The sequence below is a fragment of the Corvus moneduloides genome, chromosome Z (genome assembly GCF_009650955.1).
Source record: "Corvus moneduloides isolate bCorMon1 chromosome Z, bCorMon1.pri, whole genome shotgun sequence".
NCBI classification, from domain to species: Eukaryota; Metazoa; Chordata; class Aves; order Passeriformes; family Corvidae; genus Corvus; species Corvus moneduloides.
In genome coordinates this window covers 37076379-37095282 of record NC_045511.1, presented here as the reverse complement: position 1 = coordinate 37095282, position 18904 = coordinate 37076379, and the positions used below count along the sequence as shown (strand labels likewise).

Sequence of the window (18904 nt, the reverse complement as noted above, 5' to 3'; positions counted from 1 at the left end):
GTGTGATGCAGACACGCTGGAGGGAAGGGATGTCGGCCAGAGGGACCTTGACAGGCTTGAGAGGTGGGTTTATGCAAAACTCATGAAGTTTAACAAAGTGAAGTGCAAAGTCCTACACCTGGGTCGAGGCAATCTCAGGCATACTTACAGGCTGGGAATAGAATTGATTGAGAGCGGGCCTGAGCAGAAGGACTTGCAGGTGATACTTGACAATAAATTAAACATGAACCAGCAATGTGTGTTCACAGCCCAGAAAGCAACTGTGTCCTGGGCTGCATCAATAGCAGGTCAAGGGAGGTGATTCTACCCCTCTACTCTGCTCTTGTGAGACCCCACATCCAGCTCTGGTGCCCCCCAAAATAAAAACAACATGGAATTGTTGGAGAAAGTCCAGAGGAGACCACAAAGTTTATAGGAGGACTGGATAATCTCCCTTACGAAGACCAGCTGAGAAAGTTTGGGTTGTTCAGCCTGGAGAAGAGAAAGTTGCTTGGAGATCTCATAGCAAGCTTCCATTATCTGAAGGGGGGCTACAGGGAAGCCAGAGAGAATCTCTTCATCAAGAACTGTAGTGCCAAGACACGGGAGAACGGCTTCAAACTGAAAGAGAGTAGGTTTATATTAGATATTAGGAAGAAATTCTTTACTGTGAGGGTAATGAGGCAGTGAAACAAGTTCCTCAGAGAAGCTGTGGATGCCGCATCCCTGGAAGTGTTCAAGCCTCCTTTGTGGCTGAGGGGGAACTTGAGCAACCTGGTCTAGCAGAAGGTGTCCCTGTCTGTGGTGGTGGGGCTGGAACTAGATGATCTTCAATGTCCTTTCCTACCCAAATAATTCCACGATTCTATGATTCTGTTTCATGTGATCTTTTTTTTCCATCTTAACATTGTAGAGAAAAATCCCATGAGTAAGTTGTAATACATGTAAAGGTTTTGTTGCTTTCTATTTGAACTTTATAAACTTTCATGTAATTCTCTTTCTAGGACATGATGTATTTACTTTCTCTAGGGGTACTTTATTCTGAACTTTTTGTCCTTCTTCAACTGTCAATTTTCTTCAATCCTTTAGACTAAGATATCTATTAGAGGATGAGGATGACATAAATGAGTCTCATGTACCACAGGATCTAGAATCCAAAGTGTGAAGTCAGATTTATCATACAAGAGGCTTTGCAGAGTCTTATTTTGGTGTAAGGAAGGCTTGCTTTGTTAATTAACCAGTTCTTTAATTGAGTAAGAGGAAATAAATCTCTCCTAACTAGAAGCATGAGCTTTTGACAATGCTTAATTATGTCAAATTGAATTCGCGCCTGAAGATACAAGAGAAAATGTTTGCCTTGAAGGTGATACAGAAGTTACAGTGAAATTGAATCTGAAATCAGTTGTCATGTAATAACTTTGAAGTTATTGGTGTAAAAATTAAAATAAATCATTATACTTGAACAAGAAAGGGCAAGGGAAAAAGGCACTTCTCACTTATTTTTCCCCAAGGAAAATGTTTTCATGTATCACCAGGTACTTGATTTTGTTTATGCATATAACTTGTTCTGTGAGAATATATTTTCTCTCTTATCAAATTGAAGAGCATAATTTTTGCTCTTTTCCACAACAATTTGCTCAGTCTCCACTTTTCTATTATTCTCTGGGAGTCACTGTACTGTAGTCAGTGAATGAAATCCTGATCATTTGAAATCTATATGTATGTCTAGAAAATCTTAGCGTAACTCCAGGAAATGCACCTTTTTAAAACAGAGATATAAAAAATAGCCAATACCTTAGATGAATAATTATATTTTGTGAAGTACTTGTGCAAACACAGATTAAGTTTTAGAACTTACCGGCCACATTTTTTCAGCTGATTCACATAAACTTTTTTTGGCACTATTTCAGGATAAAACAGGAATGGAATTTGATACTAGAGTGCCGTAAGAAAGGTATTCCTCAATCAAAATACCTCAAGAATGGCTTTGTAGACATCAATGAGAAGGATCTGGACACTTATGGAAAGACTCCTCAGCTCAAGAAGAGTCGTGCTTTGCCAGATGGAGCAAATAAGGAACAAAACAAGTTTATTTTTCAGCTTTCTGGAGAGCAGTGGACGGTAAATATAATGGAAAATATGTTTCTGTTGGTGAAGAGTTTGGGTGTCTTAGACTTTATCTTTTAATCACTGCTTTTTTTTAAATGGGAAATGCATATTAAGTTGATGCTTTTTCACAGTGTTAGAAGTGACTAAAGCATTTTCGACCTCAGCCTGAACTAGTGGTTTTGTTTTCAGGTATGTGTATTTTAAATTCTCTGCTGATACATGTAATTTATCCCTCTCAAAAATTTTGGTATGAGCAATAATGTTGCAATAAGATTATCTTATGCTAAAATTCTCAGATGGGTGAAGAGAGATGAAAATAATGTCTGTTGTCTTATTGCTGTCTTTGACTAATCAGAGATCTGTATTCTTGCTCTAATGGTCTGATAACACTTTCTCAAGCTCTACTCAGTTTGAAACTAATATTAGCATCAATCCACAATGGTCTTATTGAAAAAAAAGCACATTTGACTTGCAGATATGTTTGATGTGAAATACCAGTTTGCAGGTAAGATGTGAGTTAGTGCTGGCTTGAAATTGAGCTAGTGGTGGGTTAGAGCTGTTCTGAAGCTTTCTGGAGTTGTAAAAGCTTTGATTGATATGTATTCAGAGAAACACTACATTATTTATGACGTGAAATCAAAATTTTGATTTTTCTGTAGCATTTTCATTTAAAAAAAGTCAAAATGTTAATTGATAAAAAAAGCTAGAATTATTTTTTGATTGACCTGAAGTGTAACATTACCTAGATTTTATTTTGAATCTGATGGTGTTTTCTTTTTCAGTTTTCATTTTTTTCTTGCTTTAATTTCTTTCTGAATAAACCTAGAATAGTGAAAATTTCTGGACTATAGAAAACCCTGGTTCCCATTCAGCTCTCCTAAGGATACTCTTTCTTCAACTGATACCAATCATTGATGTGATAGGACTGGTTGCTGGAGAGTTATCACATCTCTTCATTCAAGAACTTGGGATTTTGAAAGTGATGTTTAAGATGTGTAGTCAAATACTGCATTCTTTTGGGTATTATAAACCTTAGCTTAGTGGTCCCTTAGGAAAAAAAAAAGAGAGAGATTACAGCTCCTTAGACACTGATATAGTAGCAACTGCAAATATCCTCAGTGCACCAGGGAAGAGTTGCATAATTAAACTTTTCTTTTGCTTATTCTCTTTTGCCAAACCATTAAAATTTTTCTTTGTCACCATAAGCTAGGCTTTACATTAGGAGGCAAAATCAAACACACATTTTGTTGTTTTCCAGAGTATGTAATTTTAATTTGACATTCTGAAAAATCCCATTTAAGAGAAATTGGTGTACTGTTATGTACACTATGCCACCTTGAGCAGTACATTCCTAACCACCATGGGCTTTCATATCTCCTTATCAGATGCTCAGTGTGGCCACATCAAACAGACATCAAGTCTCATGGTCCAGCTCTAGCCTAGCTAAAGTGGGTGTCCTGTTTCAACAACGAACTGTGACAGAGTTCAGATGTCTGCAGAAAAAGATACAATCAAAGATTATTTATTTAAAGATCAGTGCTCCTTTAAAATCAAAAAGAAATGTCACTTTCTAACAGCTGAAAATTATTTTAAAATTGCGAAAACTCACTTGACAAAGTTCTGAAAGAAGCGTATATCCACTTACTGCAAAAATTTTGTAAAGTTTTTATGTTATACAAATCATACCACTCATTTTGTTTTTTTAAAATCTGAACTGGTGCTTCTGAACCAAAGACAGAATCAGATATTATACTGTTTCCCCCCATTACTTTCTCACAAAAAGAAAGTAATTCACATTTAAACAAAATGAATTTTCAGACTATAAAACCAATGCTGCACAGTCTAGCAATCTGCACATTAAAAAAATCTGTGGGCATATGACAGTTTCCTCAGAGAAGCCTGTATGTTATGTAGCTGGGAGCTGTGTTTTCTATTGTGGTTTAGTTTTTTTGATGTGTTTTGCACACAAATACATCTATGAGTTGAAAGTTTCAGTGATTAAGCACTCAGGGACTTGGAGAAGTCAGAGCTGGGATTACCTGTGCAGATTTACGGGCACATAACCAGCTGGATTTGCTGTTGACTTGGCACTTACCATTGGCAGCAGCAAACAGCACAGTCCTGTAAAGTATCCATTTGGGGACGAGCAGTTGAATCTTCTATCTTCCTTTTACCTGATAAGTATTTCTATTATGTTTCCCCTTTCCTCTCATCAATGAAGCAGTAATATATCCTCTAGACAGTTGATAGCTAAATCTGAGTAGGTTGCTGGTGTGTTTTAGAGGTTTCATTTTGGGAACAAGGCTTGCTTCTGGGCTATACCAGTTCTTTTTATGTCTTCCGGGAAGCTAAGTTTCACAGAGGAGTAATCCCCAGCACAAGGATATGGCTTTACCACATCCTTCTCATAGGCCTCAATGTCAGAGTGCCCAGGATGTCTAGATGGTAAAAATGTAGTCTTGTTAGAAGGAAGCTGCTGCTTTGTCCTCGATATCCACAGAGCATCTGGCTTACTGATTCTGCATTGTTGAGTAGGAGGTTTAAAATGGATGGAATCATAGAAGTATTTAGGCTGGAGAAGACCTTTAAGTTCACTGAGAAACCCATTAACCTAGCAGTTGAGGGATGTAGTCAATGTCTTTGGTCATGCTTCAGCAGAAGCACCATGAGGCTGGCTGGCACCTAGGGAACATGGTCTCTCCTTATCTTTGAGGATACCTTGCACAGCCAGAGTACTTGTGGATAGGCAACAATATTCACCCAGCCACAAGAGTTTGGGATAGTTTGGAAAAATATTTTGAAAATTATCTGGATCATGCATTTTGAAAATAATGTCAGACCTTCTTCTGAGAACCTTAGTAAAGGTGAAAATCAGAGCAGATCACACATTTTGAGTTCCTAATAGGAATTCCTTCCTTTGAGACCTCGTGGCACTTTTTTCCCACCTCTCAAATATCATGGATATAATAATGTATTTTCATTAGGTGGGGACCCACTGTTCCTTGTACTTGCAAAGTAATTATTTTAACACATCTGAGAAAAAATAAAGGTCTTTAACAGCAACAAAATAGTGAGGGGAAAAAAGGGTAATAATTATGTAATAATTAGTCTTTAACACTTTTTGGTACAGTTTTACTTCTAGTGTTCGTGATTATAGGCCTCCTTAAAGGCACGTATTTCTGTGAAGAAGATGAATAAAGTGAGTGAGTTATAGATTAAAAGCCAAGGAATTATGACACAGTGTTAAAGAAGACAAGGAAGCAGCTCAGTTTGGGCTTTTTAACAAAGCTAGAGTGACAGTGAGATCAGTGAAAAGAGACTGGAAACAAGAAGAATCAAGTACAAATCAAGTTTTCTTAGAAGTAGGAATAACAATGTTAAACATGATACAGCTAGCACTAGGCATGTCTTGCAAGGGGTAAGTACATAAATGAATATTATTTTGATGCCGGGAAAACAGAAGGAGAAAATGCTAGATTGCAACAGCAAATGACACACTACAATGTTTTGCGTAGCTCACGCAAAAGCAAAAAGCTCCCACAACAAATACTAGGTTGAACAAATAGGCACAAAGTAGTAGCTAAAGAGACTAGGGCTTAATTTTACAGTATATGAATTCTGAAAAAAATTGTATTCTCTTTATGTAGATCCATATTTCCTTGTGGATCAACAGCACTGGAAGTAGAACTAGTACGAAGCCTCTGTGCTTGAAGAACAAGTGCTCAGCAAGTCCCTCTGAATCTGAAAGACATTCTGTAACTTGGGTTCCGGTTTAGCCATGCCTGTCCATGTAGTTACCTTCAGCCTGCGGACAGTGGTTGATAACTACATTGATGAGATAGTCTTACCTTTGTCTGTCACAGCTCCATCTGGCTGGCATTCTTTGACAACATCCTTAAGGTTCAGGGGTCCTTGTCTCCCTTTTACATACCAGGCAAATATTTTAGGCTGGACATTAGGAAGAACTTCTTCACAAAAGGAGTAATTGGTCTTTGGAATGGGCTGCCCGGGGAGCTGGTGGAGTCATGGTCCCTGGAGGTGTCTAAGAAAAGAGTGGATGTGGCACTTAGTGCCATGGGTTGACAAGGTGGTGTTGGGTCGTAGGTTGGACTCGATGATCTCAAAGGTCTTTTCCAAGGTAGTTAATTCTGTGATGCTGTGATTCTGTGACTCTAGTGTCTACTTCCCATGGGTGTACATTTCTGCCAGCTGGGAACAGTAATGAATTAATATTTAAAGTTAGGAAAGAAAAGGGCATACAATAAAAAATGGGCTGGTCTTATAATAATAGAATCTCAATCTGATATTGTGAATGAAATAAGACAGGTTTTCTCTTCTTTTTCTCTTTTAATAAAAAAGGGGCAGAATACAGTCGTATTGCCCCAGCAGTGAGTCTCCTAAATCTTCCTGTGTTTGCAAAACACTTGGGACTTTGACAACATGAGTATGGTGTGTTGTGCCACAAGTAATTTCAGGTTCCCAAGGTATGTTTCAGAAGAAGAAAATTATTTATTTGAGAGTTTTTCAGACAAACACACTGTGAAAAAGATATGTATAAATATATATATAATATTATGGACCTTTGAATTGGATGCCTAGGAAAGAACAATGCATAGTTGATAAAACACTTAATTGAGAACCTCTGTACACATAAACATGTATCTACTCAATTAAATTTGTTCTTCAGAGAAACAGCACCATTAGAACTAGAAACTGAGGCAAAATAATGCCATGAATATTCATATGAATTTTTAAATTAAATCACTTTAACTCTGTTTCTCCCCTCTGAGTATTTATTTTCTGCTGTTAATTAATGAATGTTTATTCTCTAGTGAATCAGTGAATTAAATGTTTTTCACAGAATATTCAGGATAAACAAATTTTTTAATGTTGTGATATCAATACTGGCAGAGGAAAATTGATGATGCTCCTCAAATACAGAGTAGGACTGTTCTCGGCCATCCTGCTTTACCTAAGTAGAGGATCTGGATGCATACTTACTTTAAAAAACTTTATTGTCAGATGTGCAAGTAAGTGAATGGTGGTAAAATTCTTTACTCATAAACCATGATTTTTTTGCATGTAATTTCCTCATAGAACAAGGCAGCAAATTACTATATTTGTATTTATTCTCACAGTTTTTTTGTCTAACATAATATGTATTTTCACTGAGAACAGAGAATTTCCAGTTGTTATTCCCAACTGTTTGTGACAGTGATGTATTTATTTCCTACAATGGGTCAAGTAGCATTGGTGCATTGAATGGACAGGGAAAATCTCTCTTGTGCTTATGTAAATTCCAGAGATTTCTCCAGAGATATCCCCCTTCAAAAAAAAAAAAAAAAAATTCTGACTCAGTCATGACCACTTTTATTATTACAGGTGGTCCCGAGACATACTACATTTCATAGAATCACAGTATCAGTAAGGTTTGAAAAGATATCTAAGATCATCGAGTCCAGCCATTAACCTAACGCTGTCAGATCCACCACTAACCCGTGATCCTAAATGCCTGGGGAATGTTTAGCCTGGTGGCACTGTTGGGAAGCAGCCCCTCTGTGCTTCTGGGCTTCAACTGGTCAGGAGCTGGAGTGCAAGAGGTATGTGAGAGGCTAAGGGCAGGGTCTCTGCTTAGCCCATAGAACAGGAGTAAGGGGGCTCTCCTGCTCTCCCTGTCAGCATGGGCCTTTCCTGCACTCATCTTTCCCTCAAGAAGCAACAGGCACAAGTGAGTACGGTTGGAAAATCGTCCTGTTTTATTAACATGTCCACAAAAAATCCCCCACGCTGCTCCCTTGGGACTGTGATGCCCCACCCCAGATTTGTAAATGCTCATGGTTGAAAGAAATGACAACATTTAGAGGGTGCAAAAAAACTCACAAAGTTTTAACAGTAAATTACTGTTACAATTTGATATTAAAGTCCTTTGCCCAAATGAAGGTGCAAATGAGGCCAAATGCTGGTTTAAGAATAACCATTTTACTTTGTGTACCAATTTTATTAAGCATATGGGAAAAAAAGAGCAAGGTGGGGAGGAGGGAGAGAGAGATACAGAGATAGAGGAGATAGTACAAGCAGAAGATAGCTACCACTGAGTGCTTGTTTGAAGTATAAGCTGCAAATGTTATTAACCCTTTCCTTACACCACCTTGTTACTTAAACTTTGATCAGTGGTCATAGTCTTTGATCATTGTCTTCATCCATGGTGGTGATGTGAACATACCAAACAGAGGAACAAAAAAAGAATGAAGCAGAAGAGATAATGCAACAAATCATATATCAAACAATTGCCATTCCAATAATTAAGAAAATAATTCTTAATTATTTCTTTATAAGAAATCATTACAAATTGCAATAACCATGAGCCCCACCCTATGAGTCCTAATGATCAGATTGTAGACATCAACCCAGAGATAGGGCTCCAACTGTCTAAACCAGTCATTTGGTTTCATGGATTGAAACAGTTCTGCATTTTAGCTAGTTATTTCTTTCATTTTAGCTCATGCTTTCTTAACGGAAGTAGAGGCATTACGAAAGGTAATGCAACATTCTCTATCGGTTGAATATAACATTCCACATACATCTTGTTCTTTAAGCAATTAAAGATTAATTTAACTAATCCTCATTGATTTTTTAAAATCTTTTTTGACACTTATTGGACTTGCAATTTAAGTTTTCCAGAGGCATACTTTGTCCAACTGCTTGATGTATGCACTTGCTATGTGATGTTTTCTATTGTCCATTGATGTGATCTGATAACTATATAAAGTGTAAAAAGCATTTTAAATCTCAAAGCCTATCCAAATGGTACAAGATAGTTCCTCATCTTGCAAATCCAGGTGTCATTACAGTCTAACAAATATATTTAGGGAGACAATGGGAGCACAATAGTCTTTAACAGGTAGTGGGTAGTACTGCCTGTTGGATATGGGTCCAGTGCATCTTAATTTCCAGGAACTGGGCCCAGTGTTAAGCCATGGGGTGAAAAAGTCCCAAGATAGGCCTGTGGGGTATGTGCTTGGGGATGGTAACATCCCTCAGTGCTTTATCAAAACGTACCACTTAGGGATAGGCTATGGGCAGATCTCCTGAGGTGCCCTTGCTCCTTTTTAATTTATGGCATGGTTACTTGCTACACTGAGGTTAATGTCTCAAGAGGGAAAAGCATCTCCCTTGCCAAGAATTTTTCCTCTTGCCGGGACACTGAATTTTATCCTCTGAGATCTTTAACCCTACACCTTCAATGTGCTTAATAATATATTTTTTAATGTTTCCCATTTTATCTGTGTCTGGACCCCCATCAATACATCATCAATATATTGGTAAGTCCTTATCCCCTCATCTACTGAAATTGCAGCTAATTCTTGGGCTAGGGTAAAGTATCCTAGTGTGGGGGAGTCCTGGTATTGCTGCAGTATTTGGGTGAAAGTGTGTTGCATCTCCTTCCATGTAAAAGCAAAACAATTCCAATGGCTCTCCTGAAATGGAACCATAAAGTACTGATCTTTCATGGTGGTGGTGGCTAAACTTGGATGATCTTCCTGTATTATGGCAATTAACTCAGCAATGTTAGGCACTGCTGCTGTTAAAGGTGCAGTATTAGCATTTAGTTTTCCACAATCCATAGTCAATCACCATTTTCTTTTTGGCTTTTTTAATGGCCAAACAGAAGAGTTACAAGGAGAGCAAGTGGAAGCTATTATCTCCTTTTTCCACAAGTCTAATATCACATGGGAAATTCCTCCTGGACTTGATGGAGGTACATTTTATAGAGAGGTTTTTGTGCCCTGAAGGCAGGTTTCTCACTTGCTGTGCAAATTTGTCATCATGAATAGTCCATTCTTACAGACATTTCTGGAAATAGGTTGGAGGCCTTTGGGGGTTTTGGGTGGCCTTGATATCCCTGTCCAGTCCAAGGCCATTTCTTGGCCTTGTTCCTGTGCTTAGGGGGTTCTGCATCATGCTTATCTCTGGGAGCTACAACAAGGATGTTTGTCCTGAAGAGGCACTGCTCTACTTGAGCCGGCACAGCCTACTGTGTGGCTGCCTTCTCCAGCCATATCATGTTCTTTCCCATGGCATGTTATTACCAAAAATCCTTGGTTATTATCAACAATTCTTGTATTTTATTACCAAAATACTTGGTTGGATCCACAGCCATCCATCCGTATACTGCTGTTTGAGACATACACATTAGCCCCTTATCTCCTGGGATATTACAGGGCACAGGCTTAGGGCCAGCTGCCATCTCCACAGATCTGCCGACGCTGGCAGCAGGTTGCTATAGCTCTGGCTGTCTTGTGAGGCAAGGGCACTGGAACACCCAGCACAGTGCACCAAGTGCCCTCCTGAAGAAAGAGGCCTCTTGCTTGGGGACAGCTGGAGGTGAGGACCTGTGTAGCATACACTCAAATGACTTCCTATTCCACGCCATCAAGTCCTCCTCCCAGAAAGTGGTCTCTTCAGAAGTGATTCTTTCCCTCATATGCCACATGAGGTCGCCTTCAAAGCTGAAAAAACTTTCTTCCTCCCAATCCAAGCAGGGTGGATCCAGGTCATAAGAAAGCCTGCTATGGACCCACCTCAGCAGATCCAATTCGGTGCTTGTGGGTGTGTGTAGCTGACTGTCCCAGAGCTCTTCTCATGCCTTGTGTGGGCTGGGCATGGGAAGACTCTCTTCCTCAGTATTCCAATTTTTTTCTGTGCTGTCCTCTCCTCAGGACAGCTTTTGGTCTCTGTTATCTTCCCAGTCTTTCTCCGTCTTAGCCAAGGCCTTGGTCACTGGTGCTGGCAGGAGTGCCCCTGCTGCCAGTCCTACTTGCTGCCCACTGAGGACATGGGCTTCCAGCTGGCTTGACGTGGAGGAGCTGGGGGGTGACCAGCAGGGCCTGTGAATTGCAGCTTCTTGGCTCTCTGCGTCTGCTGCTGTGGATGTTGCTGTCGTCCTCATATCCATAATTTCAGCCTCCCAGGGAGGCTCATAAATCAGGATCAAAGTTGAGCCTGTTTCCCTCCTGCTTAGAGGTGGGATACTGAGCTGGGATACCCCATTGTTAAAGCCCCAATACTCTGACCATGCCTGACGTGTGAGGGGCAAGGGGGTCTTCTCTTTTCTAGCACTCCAGTTTTGGTCTTCATTATGTTCCACTTCAGACAGCTCTTGGGGGTTGTAGAATTTAAAGACTTCCCCCTCCTCTGACAAGACCTCCTTCTTTGTCTCTGACACTTCCAGGACTGCCCCTGCTACCACCCCACCCATTGGCCATTGAGGGCGTGGGCTTCCAGAGGGCTTGATGAGGAGCTGGGGGGTGGGCAGCAGGGTCTGTGTGCAGCAGCTCCCTGTCTCTCTGCGTCTGCTGCTGTCACGTGCTTGACGAAGTCAGAAGAAGCTGCTGCCTTTGGCATCTCTTGAGCTTTGGCAGTGAGAGGCACTCAGCGCTCCTCTGCCTGCACTGCTGCCTATGGCTGCCTGTGGCCCACCAATGGGCTAGAGAAGAAAGACAAAGAGGATGAGGTGGAGGAGGAGGTGGTGGTCCCGTCCCCCTAGTCTGTCACTCTGTGACTCTTTGGCAGCCTCTGCCACTGAGGCACTCAGGGGAGATGCTGCCTCCTGAGGGAAGTCTTCTCCTGGGATTTGGCACTCCAGATCTTAGTGTTTTTTAAATAACCTCCTGTCACGTGTGGCCCTGCGTGACAGTGGACTCTAGGCACCATGAGACCCCTGCACCACAAAAGGCCCAGGAATGTGCTGCTGTGATCACGGTACCCCATGTGCAGTGACTCCAGTGGCCTTGTAACAGCAGGGTGGGGATGCACAGAGCGGGCTGGGTGGGTTTCCAGCAGGTGGACCCAGCTGGAAGCAGCCATGCCTGGCATAAGTCTGCTTTCTCCTCACAGAGGCTCCAGCTGACCCAAACCATCACCCCCACATAGTCCCAGTGCCTGCGGCCCTGCTTAGCTCAGCCCTGTCTGCCTTCAGCTGCTTGGGGTGCCACCACCCTGGGCAGCCAGTGGCTGGGGAGTGATGTCCAGGTGTCAGAAGGATAAACTACTTGTTGATAGAATTGCTTTGTTAAGGTTTAGGGCTTGCCACCCAGCAACCCTTTCTGTGCAGAACTGTAAATTAGTCAAAGAACTCCTGTGTGTGGATCAGCCTCTTGCACACTGAGTGAAAGACAATACCCAGTTGTTTTGGGACAACAGGGGGGACATGGGGACAGTGCCAGTGTTGTGCTGGAGACCTGCAGCAGGGAGTGCCTGGAACAAACTTAAATTTTTTTTAAAAGAGTGGGAGGTTTGGATCAAAAATTTTGTTTTGGCCCATGACAAATAAAAGTATAGAGCTGGAAAATAAACCAAATTGAAACTTCTTAGAGCTTTGATCATAGTTTTAGTTCAGGCTCAGGTTTAGCAGGTAATTTTCTCTCCTAATTAGAAATATTATAATGAGCAGTGGTTGTATGTTTGTTATTTATTTCCTTTTAAAACTTTTTTTCTCTTCCAAAAATCAAACAAGTTTGAAGTATTGTTTTGCGGTTAAAGACAAAAGATTGACTATCCTCCAAGTGTCAGTCTTCATGCAGCAATTTATCAGCAGGATGGCAGCTTTAGCATGGCAGCAGAAGATTACAAAAGAACACAAGAGAATCAGAGAGTAAAGCAAACGTAAAGCTTGTGGAAGTTTCAGTTGCCATCCCTATCTAGTTTGTAAATGAAGCAAAATATCACATCCATTTATGCTTCAGCAACACAAATATAAATGTATTTTAAAATGGAAAACATTGAAAAGGCACATAGTAGCAAAGTATTTGCATGCTTGCATTTGCAAGTTGTAAATATGATCATATGATACAAAGAAATATTCTCAAGAAAGAAAAGCAAGTTTGCAGTTGGTAGAAAAATGGAATCTACTTCCATTCTTTTGAAGTCATGTCTAAATGTATTTCTGTTGCTGCACAGGAATATCTTGGTGCTCTAAACTAGCCTTAATGCAGACACAGAGATTTTAAAAAAATCTTTATGCATTAATAATAAACAAATATTTTTCATATTTTGGGTTAATTTTTCTAAAATGGTGAATGACTTTGATCTTGATCTGGCAGAGAGCGTTGTGTGCTGCACTGTTTTCAATGGATCAAGGAGAATTTTGTGGAGTACCCCCTTCAGTGTGGGAAAACAGCATGGCTGTTGGCTTCAGAGGGAAAAGGGCTGTATTTGCCACCAAAGAGCTGGAGATGGTGTCTTGTGACAAAAAAGTGCAAAAAACAGTAGGTCAATAGAAAGTCAAAGACTGATCTGAACTGTGGAGAAATAGAATGTTAACAGACATCTTTTCCCCTTCAGTATGATTATTCATCTCTCTCTCTGAATCATAGTTATTCCCTACAGAGGCATCTATGACACTCCAGCTAAATACTATCCCCTGTACTGAATTTTCCATGCGTTACAGGTAGGAAAGACAATGCTAACCAAATTTCTTGCTGTCATCTAGTATTTTATTTTGCTGCAGAAAAATGGGCAGCACTGAAGGTGAGAAATAGTGATGAATTCCACAAATTTGGAGAGATTTCTCACTACCAGCCCTGAGACATTTGAGGTATTTTATTTTTTAATTGTCTTAAACTGACAAATACAGAAGATGGGTCACAATGGAATACACACACATATCTAACTGGAAGATGAAATAAGAAATGAAATTATCTGTATCAAATATGAAAGGGAAGGTAGCAAGGCAGAATGACAAAACATAGGTTTTCTGTCTGCATGTGCAAATTTGAAAAGAACTGAAATGAGAGGCAGTAATGATGAAAAAACGGCTTCTGGTCAACAGTCCAGTATATCTATAATTGCAATTAGATGTTTTAATTTAACTAAGAGTTAAGTAGCAGTATTGCTAATCCAGAAGTTCAGCATTAATAAAAAAAACCTAATTCAAATGCATCACTCTTATAAACGTCTTGGGGGATCTATGAAATCTAGAAGGAAAAAAAGAAATGAGCAATATCCTTTTTATAAAAACACTAATTCCTACTGTGTCATACTCTTCACACACAGGAAACAAATCTGAAATATATAAAAGAATCAAAGGCTGAAACTCTTACATGTCTTCTTACAGAGCAAAGTTAGTGGTAGAACCTCTTCCAGATTATTTATTCCTCATGTTTACCAGTGCACAGTGCCATAAAACATAGGACAGGCTGGTAAGTTATGTGATGCTTAAGAAAGTGGAGTTTAAATTATCTGGCCATCATCTTTTGAAACTGATTTTTGTCTGTTTCAAGTTCAAAGAATTCAGTGACAAAATTCAAACAAAGACACGTAGATCTGAAGTGAATACCAATTAATTAAAGCAATTTTGTAAGAATCAAAGGCTTTATAAATTTTAGTTTCATTTTTACGTTAAAGAGTTTTGTTAAATAGAATAATCTGAAAATTACTCAGAAATCACAGGAAATTTAAAAATTACTGGAATTTGGAAAACAAAGGATTCTGCATGACTAAATCAAGAACTACTTGCAAATATGGACTGATTTAAAGATAAGTTTTGCTATTTAATTTAAAAATCAATTTTATTCTTCCTAAAGAAAACCTGGAAAAATTTTTGAACACTGCTGTAGCAGTTTAGGAAGTTGAGACAGGTGATATGTGTGTACACTATCTGAAATGCTTCTGTTCTGTCTTGGAAAACAAAATTTGAAACATTGGCAGGTATTCAGAACATAGTCACACCTTTTTTCTTTTTTTTTAGCAGACCCTATTTAGATAGTCTCTATGCACTCTTCTGTTCTGTACTGCATTTCACTACATCTTTATGTGTGAATTAAAGCACTGAAATGTGTTTAAAAAAAAATCCTCCATCTGGAAAAAAGAGATAATGTGTGAGACACCAAACAGATTGAGTTCTTCAGATAGGTTTCTGTTTTAGAGCAAATAATTGCATTATGAGTTAAAAAAAATAAATATGTGGTGAAGACAGCTGCAATGCTCTTCAAAAGCAGACAGCTTCTGTAAGGCTTTGGCAAACTGCTATTCTACATCAAGATAATTAAGGCAAAGTGCATTTTTCTCCCTATTTGGAAACAGGGTAACAAAATTCTAACTTCATGCTTTCTATTTGCCTGTTCTTATTTCATTTACAGGAACTCCCAGATTCTCTGAAAGAACGGACCTATCTGAAAGAATGGCACGTGTACAATACATTGATACAAACCATTCCAACCTACATTGCAATATTTCAAGATCTGAGAGTACTGGAATTGTCAAAAAATCAAATCAACCATCTTCCAGCAGAGATTGGTGAGTTGGTCCAAGATATTCAGATATTTATACACATTCCATTTAACTCTATTGCAGGGAAATGAGCATCCAGGGATATTCTTGTTAATTTACTGATAATTTTTTTCCTTGTTTACACTGAACAATCCCCTCTACATTTTTATATCTCTCTGTCTTTAATTATACTTGCCAGATTGTAGTGAAAACCATGTATGTAGTATGGATCAAACATGGGAAAAAGTTAGCACATTTTTGCTATCTGATTATAAGGCAGTTATTGCTTATATCCAAGTAGATGGAGAGTTGTTTCTGGGAACAGGTGGTGTTTTATATTCCTTACAGGTTAAGAAAAATAGAAGTATTACAGAATTTTAAGCCTCAAACAAGATGAATCAAAACATAAGGTTGTGGGGAAAAGGAAACAAAAATAGAATCCTGCAAAAAATATAAATTTATATTTTTTAAAGTGTTCAGTAATGATCTTAATTTAATAAAGATATATATTATCGAATAATTGAGTCGAATAATTTGGATTGGAAGGGACCTTAAAAGTCATCTAGTTACAACCACACTGCCATGGGCAGGGACACTTTTCATTAGACCAGGTTTGTCAGAGCCGCTTCCAACGTGGCCTTGAATGTTTCCAGGGATGGTGTTTCCACCACTTTTCTGGGAAACCTGTGCCAGTGCCTCAACACCCTCACAGTAAGATTTTCTTCCTAATACCTAATCTAAATCTACCCAACCTGATGTTACGAGTTTTAGAGAAACAAATTCTTAATGCTTTCATGTGTTAGCCCTTGCTGTTTTAAGCTCCATAACAATAATTTTAATGCTTGCCTCCCCTGTGTTTTTGGATCTTACAATATAAAAGCTTGTTTGACAGATCGTATTGATATTGAGAGGGATTTACTGCTCTTACAAGGAAAAATATAGCTGTAACAGGTGGCATCTTTGAGAGCTGAAGAAACTGGGCCCACTATGGGTTTGCCACTGTCGAGCCCATGCACCCAGCTGTACTAATACCTCAGCCTTAGATTTTAAATGCAGTAGTCCTAAGCTTTCCCCATGATTTCCATTCCTTATGTACACTAAGAGAAAACAGCTTAAAGACTAAAACCTCCACCTAGCTTGATATCATAGGTTTAACTAAGAAAAACAGGAAGAGGGAGAGTGTCCTGAAATACAGAAATCTGTGCTAGAACTTTCTATTCTTTTAGTATTCTATTACTCAAGTAACACTTATTTGAGTGTTTTGATTTATTTACTAGTACTATATTTTGCAAAGAAAATTTTACACAGACATCGAGATATATTTTATAGCTTCAGCCTGGCATCTAAACACACTAACAGATCATAAGACATAAGCAGGAGATAATGGACATAAAATTAACACTGTTTTACCAGCACTTTGACTACAGAACTCAGATAGGTCAGTGAGTTTAATGGACAAACAACTTTTAAGACATAGTTTGGAAGAAAGGGGAAATAGCCTGGAAGAAAGGGGAAAGGCTACTAGTTTCCTGCCAGAGGCTACTCTAAACCATTAAACAGAGGGTTTTAAGGGGTTGCTGCTTAACAACTGAGGTAGTAGAGGCAGAAAAAGTTTCTTCTTTATTCTCATAATATTATGCACTGTTAATGAAAACGAGAAAAAAAATATTATTAATGCTATTAAAATCTATTTCCACAAAAAAGGCACAAATACAGATCTCAGAATCAAAGAATTGTTAAGGTTGGAAACAGCCTCTAAGATCATTGACTCCAACCATAAACCTATCCCCACTGTGTTAATCTCTAAACCATGTCCCTCAGTGACACATGCACACATTTTTTTTTAACAATTTTGGAGATGTTAACTCTACCTACTATTTGAGTATCCTGTTCCAATGCCTGGCCAACCTTTCAGTGAAGAATTTTTTCTCTAGTATCCAATCTAGACCTCCCCTTGTGCAACTCGAGGTCATTTCCTCTCATCCTGTGGCTTCTCCCACTTCTCATGTGGGAGAAGAGACTGACTCTCGTCTGGCTACACCCTCCTTTCAGGCAGTTGTAGAGAGTGATAAGGTCACTCCTCACCTTCCTTTTCTCCAGGATCAACAACCCCAGCTCCCCCAGCTGCTCCTCATAAAACTTGTGCTCCAGACCCTTCCCCAGCTCTGTTGCCCCTCTCTGGACACTCTACAGCACCTCAGTGTCTGGGGCTGTGAAGGTTTAGAAATGGTATTCCCCAATTTAATGTTCTCACTGAAGCACTCCAAACCATGTGGCACTCACTCACTCCCCTCTCCTCTCCCCCTCCCCTTTGCATGGTGTGGAGAGGAATATTTGTGGCATAAAAGGTAATGATCAGGGGTTGAGATAAGAACAATTTACTGGAAAGAGCTAAAACGTCAGTTACAGAGCAAAGCAGTGATACCCCGCCATACTTACTCGACCAGAAGGGACCCCTTCTCTCACCCCTGAAAAATGATGTGAGGTGGTATAGAATAACCTCTGGGTATTAGCAATGCCCCCTCCCGGCTTCTGCAAAATTTAGCTCTGTCCTGGACGAAACTAGGACAAGGTCCCAGAGCTGAACACAGGATCTGAGGTGTGGCCTCATCAATGCTGAGGACAGCAGGACAATCACTGCCCTGGTCCTGCTGGCCACACTATTTTTGATACAGGCCAGGATGTCTTTGGCCTTCTTGGCCACCTGGGCACAGTGCTGGATCATGTTTGACTGGCTGTCAACCAGCACCCCCAGGTCCTTTTCTGCCAGGCAGCTTTTCTGCTGCTTTTCCCCAAGCCTGTAGTGCTGTATGGGGCTGTTGTGACCCAAGGACAGGACCCAGCCCTTTGTGTTATTGAACCTCATGCAATTGCCCTTGGCCCATTGATCCAGCTGGTCCAGATGACTGAACATCTTTCCCACCCTATAGTAGATCAATACTCCCACCCAGCTTAGTGCTGTTTGCAAAGTGACTAAGGGGACACTCGACCTCCATATCCAGATCAACAATAAAGACTATGAAAAGGGCTAGCGCCAAAACTGAGCCCTGGGGAACACCACTGGTGACCAGGGGACAAGTAGATTGTTCTAGTAGATGGTAAAGTAGAGCCTGTATCAGACTTTTTTTGGAAATAAGCTAAAAAGTCTCAATGTTTCTAGTAGCAATCACTGTTCTTTCAACAGCATTAAAATTATGTGACTTCTGCTCATCTGTAGCTTTTATGTTATTCTCATTTATTCACTTTCCCTCCAATATGTTTATCCTGCTAGCTTGTACCCATGATTTCTTTTTTCAATGTTTTTGTTGCTGTTTTTTTCTGTAAATGTTTGCCTGGAAGGGCCAGAGAATGTTAGAAAATGGTTTGCTGTAGAGCTTCCTCAGACACAATGTAATAGCACTCACCATCCTCCTCTTACCATTGAACTTTTGTTCAGAAATTTTATTTTTCAAGTTTCATTAAACTTAAGCACTCCTCTGTGGAAACATAGATTTGAACATTAGACACTGCATAACCAAATTAACAAATTTGCTAGGCCATAGATGCT

General features: G+C 39.6%; 1 protein-coding gene across 1 annotated transcript in view; it reads left to right on the top strand.

Moving 5' to 3' along the window:
* The window catches only part of LRRC2 (leucine rich repeat containing 2), a 79156-nt gene that overhangs the window by 21549 nt on the left and 38703 nt on the right, over nt 1–18904 (top strand). The window contains exons 3-4 of the mRNA XM_032097428.1: nt 1890–2100; nt 15228–15384. Of these exons, the coding sequence (XP_031953319.1) occupies nt 1890–2100; nt 15228–15384 (368 nt within the window). The remainder of the gene's footprint in view (nt 1–1889; nt 2101–15227; nt 15385–18904) is intronic.